This window comes from Poecilia formosa, unplaced genomic scaffold, assembly GCF_000485575.1.
Source record: "Poecilia formosa unplaced genomic scaffold, Poecilia_formosa-5.1.2 Scaffold106, whole genome shotgun sequence".
Lineage (NCBI taxonomy): Eukaryota > Metazoa > Chordata > Actinopteri > Cyprinodontiformes > Poeciliidae > Poecilia > Poecilia formosa.
The window spans coordinates 1,314,330-1,325,481 of NW_006800045.1; the positions used below are offsets into that span (position 1 = coordinate 1,314,330).

General features: G+C 39.4%; 1 protein-coding gene across 1 annotated transcript in view; it reads right to left on the reverse strand.

Annotated features, from left to right (window-relative positions):
• The window catches only part of LOC103143275 (receptor-type tyrosine-protein phosphatase T-like), a 62,530-nt gene that overhangs the window by 19,384 nt on the left and 31,994 nt on the right, over positions 1-11,152 (reverse strand). Inside the window, exons 7-10 of the mRNA XM_016675117.1 lie at positions 3,177-3,253; positions 1,025-1,061; positions 510-607; positions 253-369 (exon numbers count right to left, since the gene is read on the reverse strand). Of these exons, the coding sequence (XP_016530603.1) occupies positions 253-369; positions 510-607; positions 1,025-1,061; positions 3,177-3,253 (329 nt within the window). The remainder of the gene's footprint in view (positions 1-252; positions 370-509; positions 608-1,024; positions 1,062-3,176; positions 3,254-11,152) is intronic.

Genomic DNA, 11,152 nt, shown 5'->3' on the forward strand with positions numbered 1-11,152 from the left:
GATGCGCAGAAACCCTGTATATAAAAAACAGGCTCCAAAAAAGAAACAGAGGAAATTCAGGATTTAAAAAAAATATATAGCGTAGAAAAAAACTTCCTTTCCTTGTTTTGTCCTTCAATCTGAGCATATTAGCATCAAATCTTCATATTACGTAAACAGAGACATCAACTGTCTCTACAGTGACAGGAAGGAGCAACTTCACAATCCCAGTCTGGTTGGTGAAATCTGCCAGATGAAGGAAGTCCTGTTTACCTTTTGGACAGTGAATGTCCGGATGACGTATTCAGCCAGAGGCTCGGTTTCTATCAGGGTCACCTTGATGTCTCCATAAACCTCCGTCTCATCAGGCCAGTAACGAACACATTTCACCTGAAAAAGCACCATTTACACAGATTTAAGCAGAGTGCCTGGTGATAATCACCAACCTGAAAGTCCAGCTGCAAGACGGAAAATAAAAGTTTCCAGGTCACAATCTCAGGACACAATCAGTTTTATAGCGCTGAACTCACCCTTCCCACCTCCACCAGATTCGTAACCATGACGATAGAGGCCGAGTTTTCCTGCCAAACCATCCTCCAGAAATCCCTCACCGTTTCCTGCATGGGTCCTGACAGACGAAACACACAAAATCAGTGCTGGTGTGTGTGTGTGTGTGTGTGTGTGTGTGTGTGTGCGCGCAGATGGGTGCAAACTCATGTAAGAAAGGAAAATATCAGCAGTGATAATGCAGACCGTTACAAACACACAAGCACAACACAACTGCAGATGCACGCACACACACACACACACACACACACACACACACACCATCAATCCCAGATAGCAGTTTTGGGGGGTTGAGGTAATGGGGTCTTAAATTTGTCAGGGGGATTTTATACAGCAGTTTAGATTTAGGAGGCTGCCGTAACAGCCTTCCACTCCGAAGTGACGCCATGCTGGTGGCGGCAACACACACTCATACACACACACACACACACAAACCACACTTCAGCTTGTCATATGCTTACTGCACCAGTTTAATTACCTTGTGTTGCGATGTAATGTCTGGGTCTGTGATAGCCCTGTGAGTCAGAGGGAACAAGGCATTAAAAAGATTCCTTACCTTCTGGTCACATTTTTGCTTAATGCATTTTTCTTTTTTTCTAATTTCATTTAGTTTCAGGGTTTTATGCATCAGAATACAGTAAAACTGATAACAGCTGTGAAGCACAGTGGTGGAGGGCTGATGGTTTGGCTTGAATAATCCATGATCCCACTTCAGATAAAGCTTCTACAGGTTAATGTGAGCCAATCAAACAGGAAGAAACTGACTAAAATGTCGGTGTGGGAACTTAAAAGATCAACAAACCAAACATCTCTGCAAGCTTTAGTGAAGTGGAATAATGTGAAAAACCTTGGGAAAAATTCCTACAATATAACACAATATCTGAATTTCCAATAAAAATGTGTACAAAACCTTTTCAATATCGAGCTAATGTTGAAAAACACAATTTCACAATTGTTGTGTTTCAATTTCATAGGAAATGCCATTAAAATCAATAAGTTTGTTCACACAATAAGTCATTAAAAATCAAAGTGGCGATAGATGTAAACATTTACATGGGATATATTCATGTTCCAGCCATGGAACCAGCACTATCAGCCGTCAGAAGATTCCTTATTCAGGCATCAGAGACCTTTATACTGGGGAGTCTCTAAGCACGCAGCGTTTTAGGGAAACAACAGTCAGAAGATCTGTGGATTCAACACTTGAACAACAAACTCAACTTTTGGTGAACTCTGTGATGCTGAGGCTTCCTGCAGAACCTGCTGCAGTTACTCCATGGATGCAAAGTGTTGGATGCACACGTCTGAAAAACCACCTCATCCACACCAAAAAAATTATCAAAAAATGTGACTTTTTTCAAAATTGCCATTTATCCATCAAGTAAATTTATTTTCTGAATTCCAATTTGCACAAAATATGGTCAACAGAAACGCAGCTACAGTTACAGGAGACGGTTTCAGAAGCTGCTGAATCATTGCTTGAGACTATTTTTGAATCTTGGTTGTTTTATTAATATTTTTATAATTAAAGCATAAAAGTCTCTGTAGTGCATTTTTGTGGTTTACCTTTTTCTTTGGGGTGTTCTTCCTTTTTGTCTTCTCAATGTATTCAAGTGTAATAAAATTTGTCTCTGAGCACAATCAGTGTTTCTTCTTCCTTTCAATCTTTCATTAAATACTTTTTAAATATTGATATCTCGTTTGATTTTGAAATTGTTTTCTTTTGGTGAAACACTTATGAATTCAATAGTCTGACTTCAGATATCAAAGAAGCTCAAATTTACCATTTTGTTTTCATTTCCTTCACCACCTATTTGTGTATTTCCCTTTTTTCCAGCTCTATTTTTCCTGTTTTGTCCTCCGACTCTCCGCTTCTCTCTGAATAAACCAAGGTTGTCATTTAAATAATGGATTATAAAAATGGATCCTTTTTTTCTGTCAGTAACTTTCTAAACACCATTTATTCCATTGATGTTATCACTACTCCTAGTTAGGTAGATAACTGGGCTGAGATTAATACTTTAATACGTTTTTGTTGCTATTAAAATCCTCCTTGTGTTTCTTAACTGAGACAGTTTGATGCTCAGATTTTAGTTTTCCACATTCCTCGTTCCTTACATCTTAATAAAAAAGGCATTCATCATTAGAGACTCCAATAAATTCATTAGAGCACTCAATACAATCATGATACAATGAGTAAAATTTGATAAACTGAGGGGAATAATAATCAGCATTGAGGAGGGAATAGAAATGAAGAAAAGTTACATGAATTTCCAGATTCCAACGTGACTAAGTTAATTAATCTTTTAGTGGATCATCAAATGCTACGATGAGGGTTTAGGAAGTGGTCAGAGTTTGTATTTTAAGTCTTTGCTGCAGGTCTAGACCTGAATCTAAGTGCAAGTCTTTGTTGGTGCGAGCAGATCTTTAGATTATTACAATATAAGATATTAAAACAAAAACCTTGCTGAGGTCGACTGGTTAAAGTCTTCCCTCCGCCTACATTCCCCAGAATGCTGTGCAATTCTGAATCGAAGTTCAGAGGAATCGTATTGAATGTATTATGTACTGATATTGTGTTTATTGTAATCGGTGTGTGTGTGTGTGTGTGTGTGTGTGTGTTAACTCACATCAATATAGTTGGCGTTGATGTAGTCGGAGTGGGGGTCTCCATCCAGCAGCTGCAGTCGGACTCTGGTGTGATCGTCTGTGGGATCAGATAGCACAAAAATACAACAAGCCTAAAGTTACTTTTACCCACAGATCGGAGAAGCTAACTGTGCAGGTGGGGATCTGACTACCAGGGGCAGAATCATGACATCACACACACAATCAGTCCTCTTCAAGAAGATGTATGCACTGGAGACAATTTCTATAAAAGGTGTCAAAACAATTTAAAATAAATTGAAAAACACAGCAACAGGATCTGACATCAAAATGAAACAGAACCTGGTGACGGAGCAGGAATCTGCATGGTTTGGTTCAGTATGGTTTCATTTCATTCAGTCCCACAGCAGCTTCTCTCTGATGAACTCGATAGATTTGTTAGAAGCAACATAAAAGAACTCCCCGATGCAATTCAAAACCAACATTATTTGGATGTGTCAGAAATGCTGTTTCCATTACAAGCCGCTGCTCTCAGCAAACACTTTTATTTGCTGCCAAATAACCATCAAGAGAAAGATTGTTTTACAAGAAGCGGCTCTTTTAATGCTGGAAAACACTTTTCCCAATCTACCATAAACGTATTCAGAGATTTACTTCATTAAGTCAGTAGCAGTTTATAAAACACATTCCAAGGTCATTGAAATTTAAAAGAGAACAATTTTCTCTCTCAATAAAATGTAGATGACACTTCCATGATGCTTTTAGATGCATCATGGAATGCAACATGATGGGCGTGAGCATAAACAGACCAGTTTTATATTGCAAAATTTACATTTCATGTCACAACAACAATCTTCAACATGTTTTATAGAGATTTTAGAATTAGAACTTCTTTGTCATTATGCAAGAAAGTCCAACAAACATTGTAACAAAAAATAGAACCTTATTTTCCAAACAGCAGTAAAAAAAACATGGTTTTCATAGTTAAAAACGCATCTGACAAGTGCATCTTTTTACCACCATTTACTCTAATTATCTTTAAATAAAATCCAGTGCAACCAAGAAAAACTAGTTTGAGTCGATCTGCATTTTTAATAGAGAACATTAGTAAACAAACAACATGGAGGCCAAAGAGAAGGCAGCTCAGTGATAAACCCCTGCAGAGGTTTAAAGCAGTCAGATGGTGTAACCTGTTCAATTCACCTAAAGATGCAAGCAGTGGCGACCAGATTCAGTTGATCTGCTTGGATCAGTGGTGGCAGCATCATGGTGTGGAGTCGTTCTCTTCAGCTGACAGGGAACCAGCTGATCATTGGATGGATGCAAAATGGACCCAACCAGCTTAGACCAGAGAATATTCATGAGCACAAAGGCTCATTTAAAATCAAAAGTGTTGTGACTTTTCAGACCATCGTATGTAATTCAACCTGATGAACCCCTGAAATAAATGCACTTTTCAATAATATTTTAATTCATTGTATATGATAATGTTAACCAACTGTTCCACTCTGACCAAAAAAATGAAGCACCAACTTCACCTTCACACTCAAACTCCATCCTCATTACATGTCACAAGAAATAAATCAGCTTCTTCTTTTTTTTCTTTTTCCACTTCTGAAAGTCATTATTTTGTCCTGGGCTCAGTAATAGCCATCTATAATATTCGGATGCACATGAGAGTGATTACATATAATGGGAGGCAGTCATTTGGCTTAGTCGTGTCATAGCAACAGGAGGTAATTGCAGATGAGGTGGGCATAATTCAGACTGATTATCTCTAGTTTGTTCCCCGTCACCTACAGTCTTTGGCTGCTTGCTTAACACAGATTTTTTTTTACCGCCCCCACTGTGAGGTAATATGATAATGTGAAAATAACAAGAAGAGGAGAACTGAAATAAAGCTTAGAGAAGAAACTGGAAAGTATAAATTACTGACAGTCATCAAGTTAACAGGCTGAAAAAAGAGGAGCATTGCTTTACTAATGCAAAGGTGGTTGTTTGAAACGTAGCTTCAAAAATATCCATTTTGTCTCTGTTTTGTCCCCCTTTGGTGCAGAATCCTACTGAACACTTGAACCTTGCTTTATGTAGCTGAGTCCACAAAACTGAGCCTGAGCATAATAAATTTATGAAAACAGAATCACGTGTTATCGATTTTAAATTCAAAGCTTAGCTTTTCAGAACTCTGTAAATCTCTCCGTCAACAGCAGCTTTTAGAGAATCTATTGTTCAGCCGATGACTCAGACCTTCAACTGAGACCATTTCCTCTTTGCTCGCTGCGGCTACATGGGCGCAATTATTTTGTCAAGTAGGCGTTGAGATTTTGGGAGTTTGAGTGAACATCTTGGAATAGATGTGACTTTTCTATTCACGGCAGCCTCAGAGTAAAGTCTGCAGTGGATTGAAATGCTTAGATGTAATTCAGAAATTGAAGGGATGCTTTTTCTTTTTTTAACTGAGGAGTTTTAGTTAGAAGTCACCAAAACAAACATGGAGTCGTGTGTGTGTGTGTGTGTGTGTGTGTGTGTGAAAGGGTTCGTCGGTTCAGACCTGGGATAACTTCCAGGTCTGTTGGGGCTTCATGTTCTCATTACGCAAAGAAGTTCGAATGTTACAACAAAACCTTCAGCACTCTAGATCAGTGCAACTAACCTACAAGTAACTTTTCAGCAGGATGCAGCAGCTTGTGCCTCTTGAATACTGATACTTATAACAAGGCATTTTCCCCATGTTATATGTGAAATAATCTGCCAGTGGAACTAGAACGTTTTTACTTGTAAGTTAGTTTTGTCTTTTTTTCAAGAGTATCAAGATGTTTGCACTGGAAACTAGACCAAAATACTTGGAAAGATTTTGTGTTTTTGCAGTTTATAACTCATTTGGAACATTGTGCAGAAAAAACCGTCTTTAATTATCGTCTCGGATCGCCTTGAGAATTATCTGTCTTGTGTTTTTCTAATGAGAGAAATCTTGCTGCTCCGGCTGAGTGGCCACCGGGACAGCAGCATGAATCCACTCTACTGGTACTAGATACTGTCATCAGCTATCAGCTCACTCACACTTTGTAACTCTTCTTTCCACACCGCATGTACAAACAAACAGCAGGAGGTCGTCTGCCAGCCGTCTGCTCACTCTCTCCTTCTCCTGACTTCTACGCTTCCGCTTCTCTCCTCTTTTCCCGAGCCGATCCTGTCCACACGTCTCTCCTCTTCCTCTGTGCTTTCCCTCTGCTGTATCTCTTCCTCCCTTCCCTCTGTCTTGCCCCATACTGTCTTGCTCCTTCAGGCAGCAGTAATTACACCGACCTCGTGTCAGAGGCTGTCATAACAGGAGAGCAACAGATATAAGGCTGGAAGGAAGGAGGGGCCCTTTCTGCTGCTCTCTGCCCAGGAAGGGGAGCTTCTAATTGGGCTGAAATGGCAGGAGGTACTGGCTCGCAAACACTGCAGATCTGGACACAGGCCACAGGTTTGAAGAGGCTGACAGTGGGTTGGATCTTTCTGTAGTCTGTGTACAGTATATCAGCAGATAAAAACGCCTCTTGAGACAAAGAGAAATGATTTTCTTTTCCCTAATTAGTAAATATTTGTGCATATACAAAGTATACAAAAAAATTTACTTGACATATAATGAAACAATAAACATATTGCTATGTTTGAGAGGAAATGCTTAGTTGTATGAAGTGCAAAGTAAAAGAAAAACACTTTGATGTTTCACTAAGTCTTCCTGGCTCAAGCCTTGAGCCGGTTCTGGTTCTGCCGGAGGTTTGTTCCTGTTAACGGGGACTTTTTCCTCTCCACTGTCGCTACATGCGCTCTCTGCTTTGTGTCTGGCTGCTGTAAAGTCAACGACACAACACAAGCGACTGTCTGCTGCCGCTACATTCTCGCCCAGCAACATCAAGCCACTGACCTCCAGGATTCAACTCGAAGCAATCGGCTGAGAAATGGCTGCACATAAACTGGACTGAATTCTCCAAAAGAGGGTGGCACAGACAGGCCACCAAAGAAAAGGTTTACCATTTGGTTCACACTGAAAAAGACAAGGTCACAATCATCTTTTATTAATATCATGTTCGCAACAATCATGACTGAATGTAAAGCTTTCGCTTGTACAGTATAAGTGGAGCGAGATTTTTAAAGCAGAGGTCTGTGGTTCAGTGTTCAGTCTGTTTATCTGTCGCCAGGAACTGATCCTGCACCCAGAGAGCAGGCTGCCCCACGCTGGCATCTGTGGCGCTGGACTGGAGTAACAACAAAGTCATCAGAAGCTGAGGTGTCCAAGGGCAAAGAGTCACCAACCCATTACTCATTAATGAGCTCCACTCCTTGGCAGAGTCTCCCTCTCTTTATAACCTTGCATCTCCTCTCTTTCCTCTTTTGGCCCCTCGACTCTCTGCTTTTCATTTGCCTCCATCTTCTTTGAAATTCTTGTCGTTACCCTTGCAGCCGCTGTAAGAAAGTTTTTGTAGTGGAGAACTTGTTAACTTGAGGGTCCCGAAAAGGCCAAATAAAATTGTTTCTTTTTTATATCTTGGACGGACTCGGAGTCACTGGAATGCAGCAGAAAGCTGCAATTTGGAGACATCAGATCACATTTTAGCCGAGTGAGAGCCTGCAGACCGCTGCTGAACACAAATGAGAGGGAGTAACCAGAGTCTAATGACTGTTTGGTGTACACAGCAAGAAGGACAGGGTTGTTTGCTACATCAGAGGTCATACAGCTTTACATAGCACAACACAAAGCTGGACCACTTTAATACAGAAATACAGCTGAAATTATATATTTACACAAACTGTATGAAAGACAAAATCGTTTTCTCACATCAAATCAAACCACTTTTTACAGTTAAATTATCTCCACTTTGTGAATGCCAGAATCATCACAGAGGACATTTTGTAATTTTATATATAAATATAATAATGATGATATTATGGTTCTATAAATGTCTTCTATTAACTCACAATATTTGAGATTTTTGAGGCAAAATTTCAAACATTGCTTCCTAGTTTGATATCACAAAAAAGTTAATTTTATATATATATATATATATATATATATATATATATATATATATATATATATATAGAGAGAGAGAGAGAGAGAGAGGGAGAGAGGGAGAGAGAGAGAGAGAGAGAGGTTTCTACAGTAAACTGAATAAGGATTTGTTCAGATAGGACTCGACATTTTATACATTTTTTAGAGTCAGAATGCCGATAAGAAAGCAAATCTTTAATCTTTTTTTGGGGAAACAACATCTCTTGCTCCAAACACCAGTAATACATGGCCTGTGTGGTTTGGGACAAAGACTTGGCAGCTATTTCTGCAACATTTGATGTTTTTCCTGTCAAGGCTGCTGGATAAAGTCGCCGTTGTATTACTGATACTGGACAAAACCTTATCAAGCTCCTGCAGATTTTATGCTCTTTTGAGCTGCAAGGCAGTAAGCAAAGACGTCTACTTACATGCTCTTTTGTTTACTATTGTCTTTGTTGCAGCTTGAAAAATGCCAGAAAGAGAAAACGGAGCTTTTCTGCTTGAGGAGGAGGATTTCATGCTTCGGTCCATTGGGTTAAGATTTAAAGTGGTGGAAAAATAAAGTGACTCAAACACATTGTAGATAGTTTGAGACATTCTTTAATCTAACCAAAAATACGCATTTAACTGTCCTTGTTTAGTGAGTGAGTTTCAGAGCAGTGAAAGAAGCTGCTGCTGTTTGACTATTTCGATTAATTTAGAAGCCAATTAAAAAATCATTACCTTATCCAGAGCAATTAAAAGTGCTTTATTTGTGTAAACGAATTTTAACGCTGCTTTTGACTGACTTTAAATGTCTCCAGAAACAGATGGAGCTGCTGTTTAACACAGGTGATTAAAGGAGGGCCACAGTAGTGAGATGAACAAGGTGTTTTATGCCCCATCCCCTCCTTTCATCCTCATCTCCTCTCGCCTCCCTTTTCAGTAGCCACTAAGCAGGAATCGTGTCTGTCACAGATATACTTAATCAGTTAACTCCCCTCAGAGCTCAGCTCACACATGGCCTGCTCTCCGCTGTCAGCTCGGCTCAAGGCGTTGGGAAATTTAATGGCGCCTGTGATTGAGGGAGGGAAGAATGTAAGATGTGTTAGCATGTTCCCACTTAAAGATCTTCTTCAGGGTGTGACAGATTTGTTTGCATTTTCTTTGAAGTGTTCCAGCTGTTTTTGGTTCTCCGATAATGTATGTGCATTAGTGTGGAAGTGTGAGAGTGAAGGGTGGTTTGGTGTGTAATAGCCTATTTAGTCCAGCACTGCCTGCAGCTGATGTGTCAAACAACCCAGGAATGATGTCGGCTTACACATGCACACACACGCAGGCACACACAGACATGTTTCCAGCTGTTTGAAGGCTGTCGGGAGGTTGAGGAGAGAGAGACGGAGAGCAGAGAGAACAGCAGCTTCAGCCCAATGACACGGCGCCGTTCAGGGCGCCTCCAAAGGAAAGTGCAGTTTCAGGGCCACAAAGTAAACAGAGAAAAAGAAAAGGTCCAATAAAGATGCCAAGAGAATTAATTAAAGCCTGATTTGACCATTTACTTCAAGTGGTTGGTGTAATGGAACTAAATGTTTAGAATAACACAAACATGTTTGAGAATGAACTTATCTGGATTTCAGCAGTTATATAAAACACATAATGACTCACTGAGTTTAAGTGAATTAATGAGATGAACCTGAATCTCATCCTCCTGATTAAAACGCAGATATGCATGAAGTTATCACAGGAGCAACCTGATTAAGCTGTGGTTCATTTTTAGAACGATCACTGAGAAGCTGGTCAGACAAATTAAATGTGAAGTGAAGCTCGAGAGTTAAAATCCCACCAGGTTTAACTGGTGGGTTTAACTGTTCTTACAGCATTAATGCATCTCATTAATACAGATTCATTCATCAGTTAATCATCCCACACCGTCTGTGATAACAACATCAACTCCCTGAGGTTTCAGCACAATGACCTTTGACCACTGGTTGTCCTACACTCTCCAAGATTAAATCAAACTAAATTCTTATGGATCATTTTAAAAACTTGCAGTAGAAGGATCACAGAGTGCCAGTTCAACCTGCTGTCTCAACGATGAACAGCAATCAGCATCGAGTATCAATGATGCCACTGCTGCTAAAACCAGGATAATTATCACCATTAACTGTGAGCATCGCCCCACAGGGAGCTGCAACAGAAATCATTTCATCATCATCATCTACAGAGGAACGTCTAACTTTACAATCACCATTTCCTGATATGCAATCAAGTATAAAAAGGATAAATTAAAGGAGGAAAAAACCCAGAAAGGACTATTGATGAGTTAAAAAGTGAAGAATGTTGTTCAAGAATCTTTGATACAAAAACAATCCAGAAAAAAAAAATCACCTGAGCTGATTTAGGAGCTTCACGCATCAGTTTTCACATGTCGTCTCCTAAGAACTGGTTGGATGTTGGCTTATGTGTACTAAATGTTATTTAATGTAACGTAATCAGCCAGATTTTCTCATGTTTTCAGTTTTCATGTGGGGAAAATCCCAATAAATCGCAACTTTTTTCTGTTTCTGTTAAACAGAAAACATCAAAAATTCAGACAAAAAAGTGGCGAATTGAGTTTTTATTTCTGATCAGTTTGAAATCATCACAAAATACTTCCTGATTAAACATGTTGCCATACAAAATCACATCCTATGCAACTTAAAGACAAATTGTGATAACTTACTGCAGGACGACAAGGATTAAAAAAACGTATCAATATAAATGTTTCATATTGGTCGATACAGACAATTGATTGGTTTTTGTCTTAAAAATCTGAATTACTGCATGGAGTGAAAAATGTTCTTAAACTGCTGCTGCAATCAACTCAACAAGTTGTTGCTAGGTAACCAAAGAGAGAGTGAGTTGCTAGGTAACCAAAGAGAGAGTGAGTTGCTACGTAACCAAAGAGAGAGTGAGTTGCTAGGTAACCAAAGAGAGAGTGAG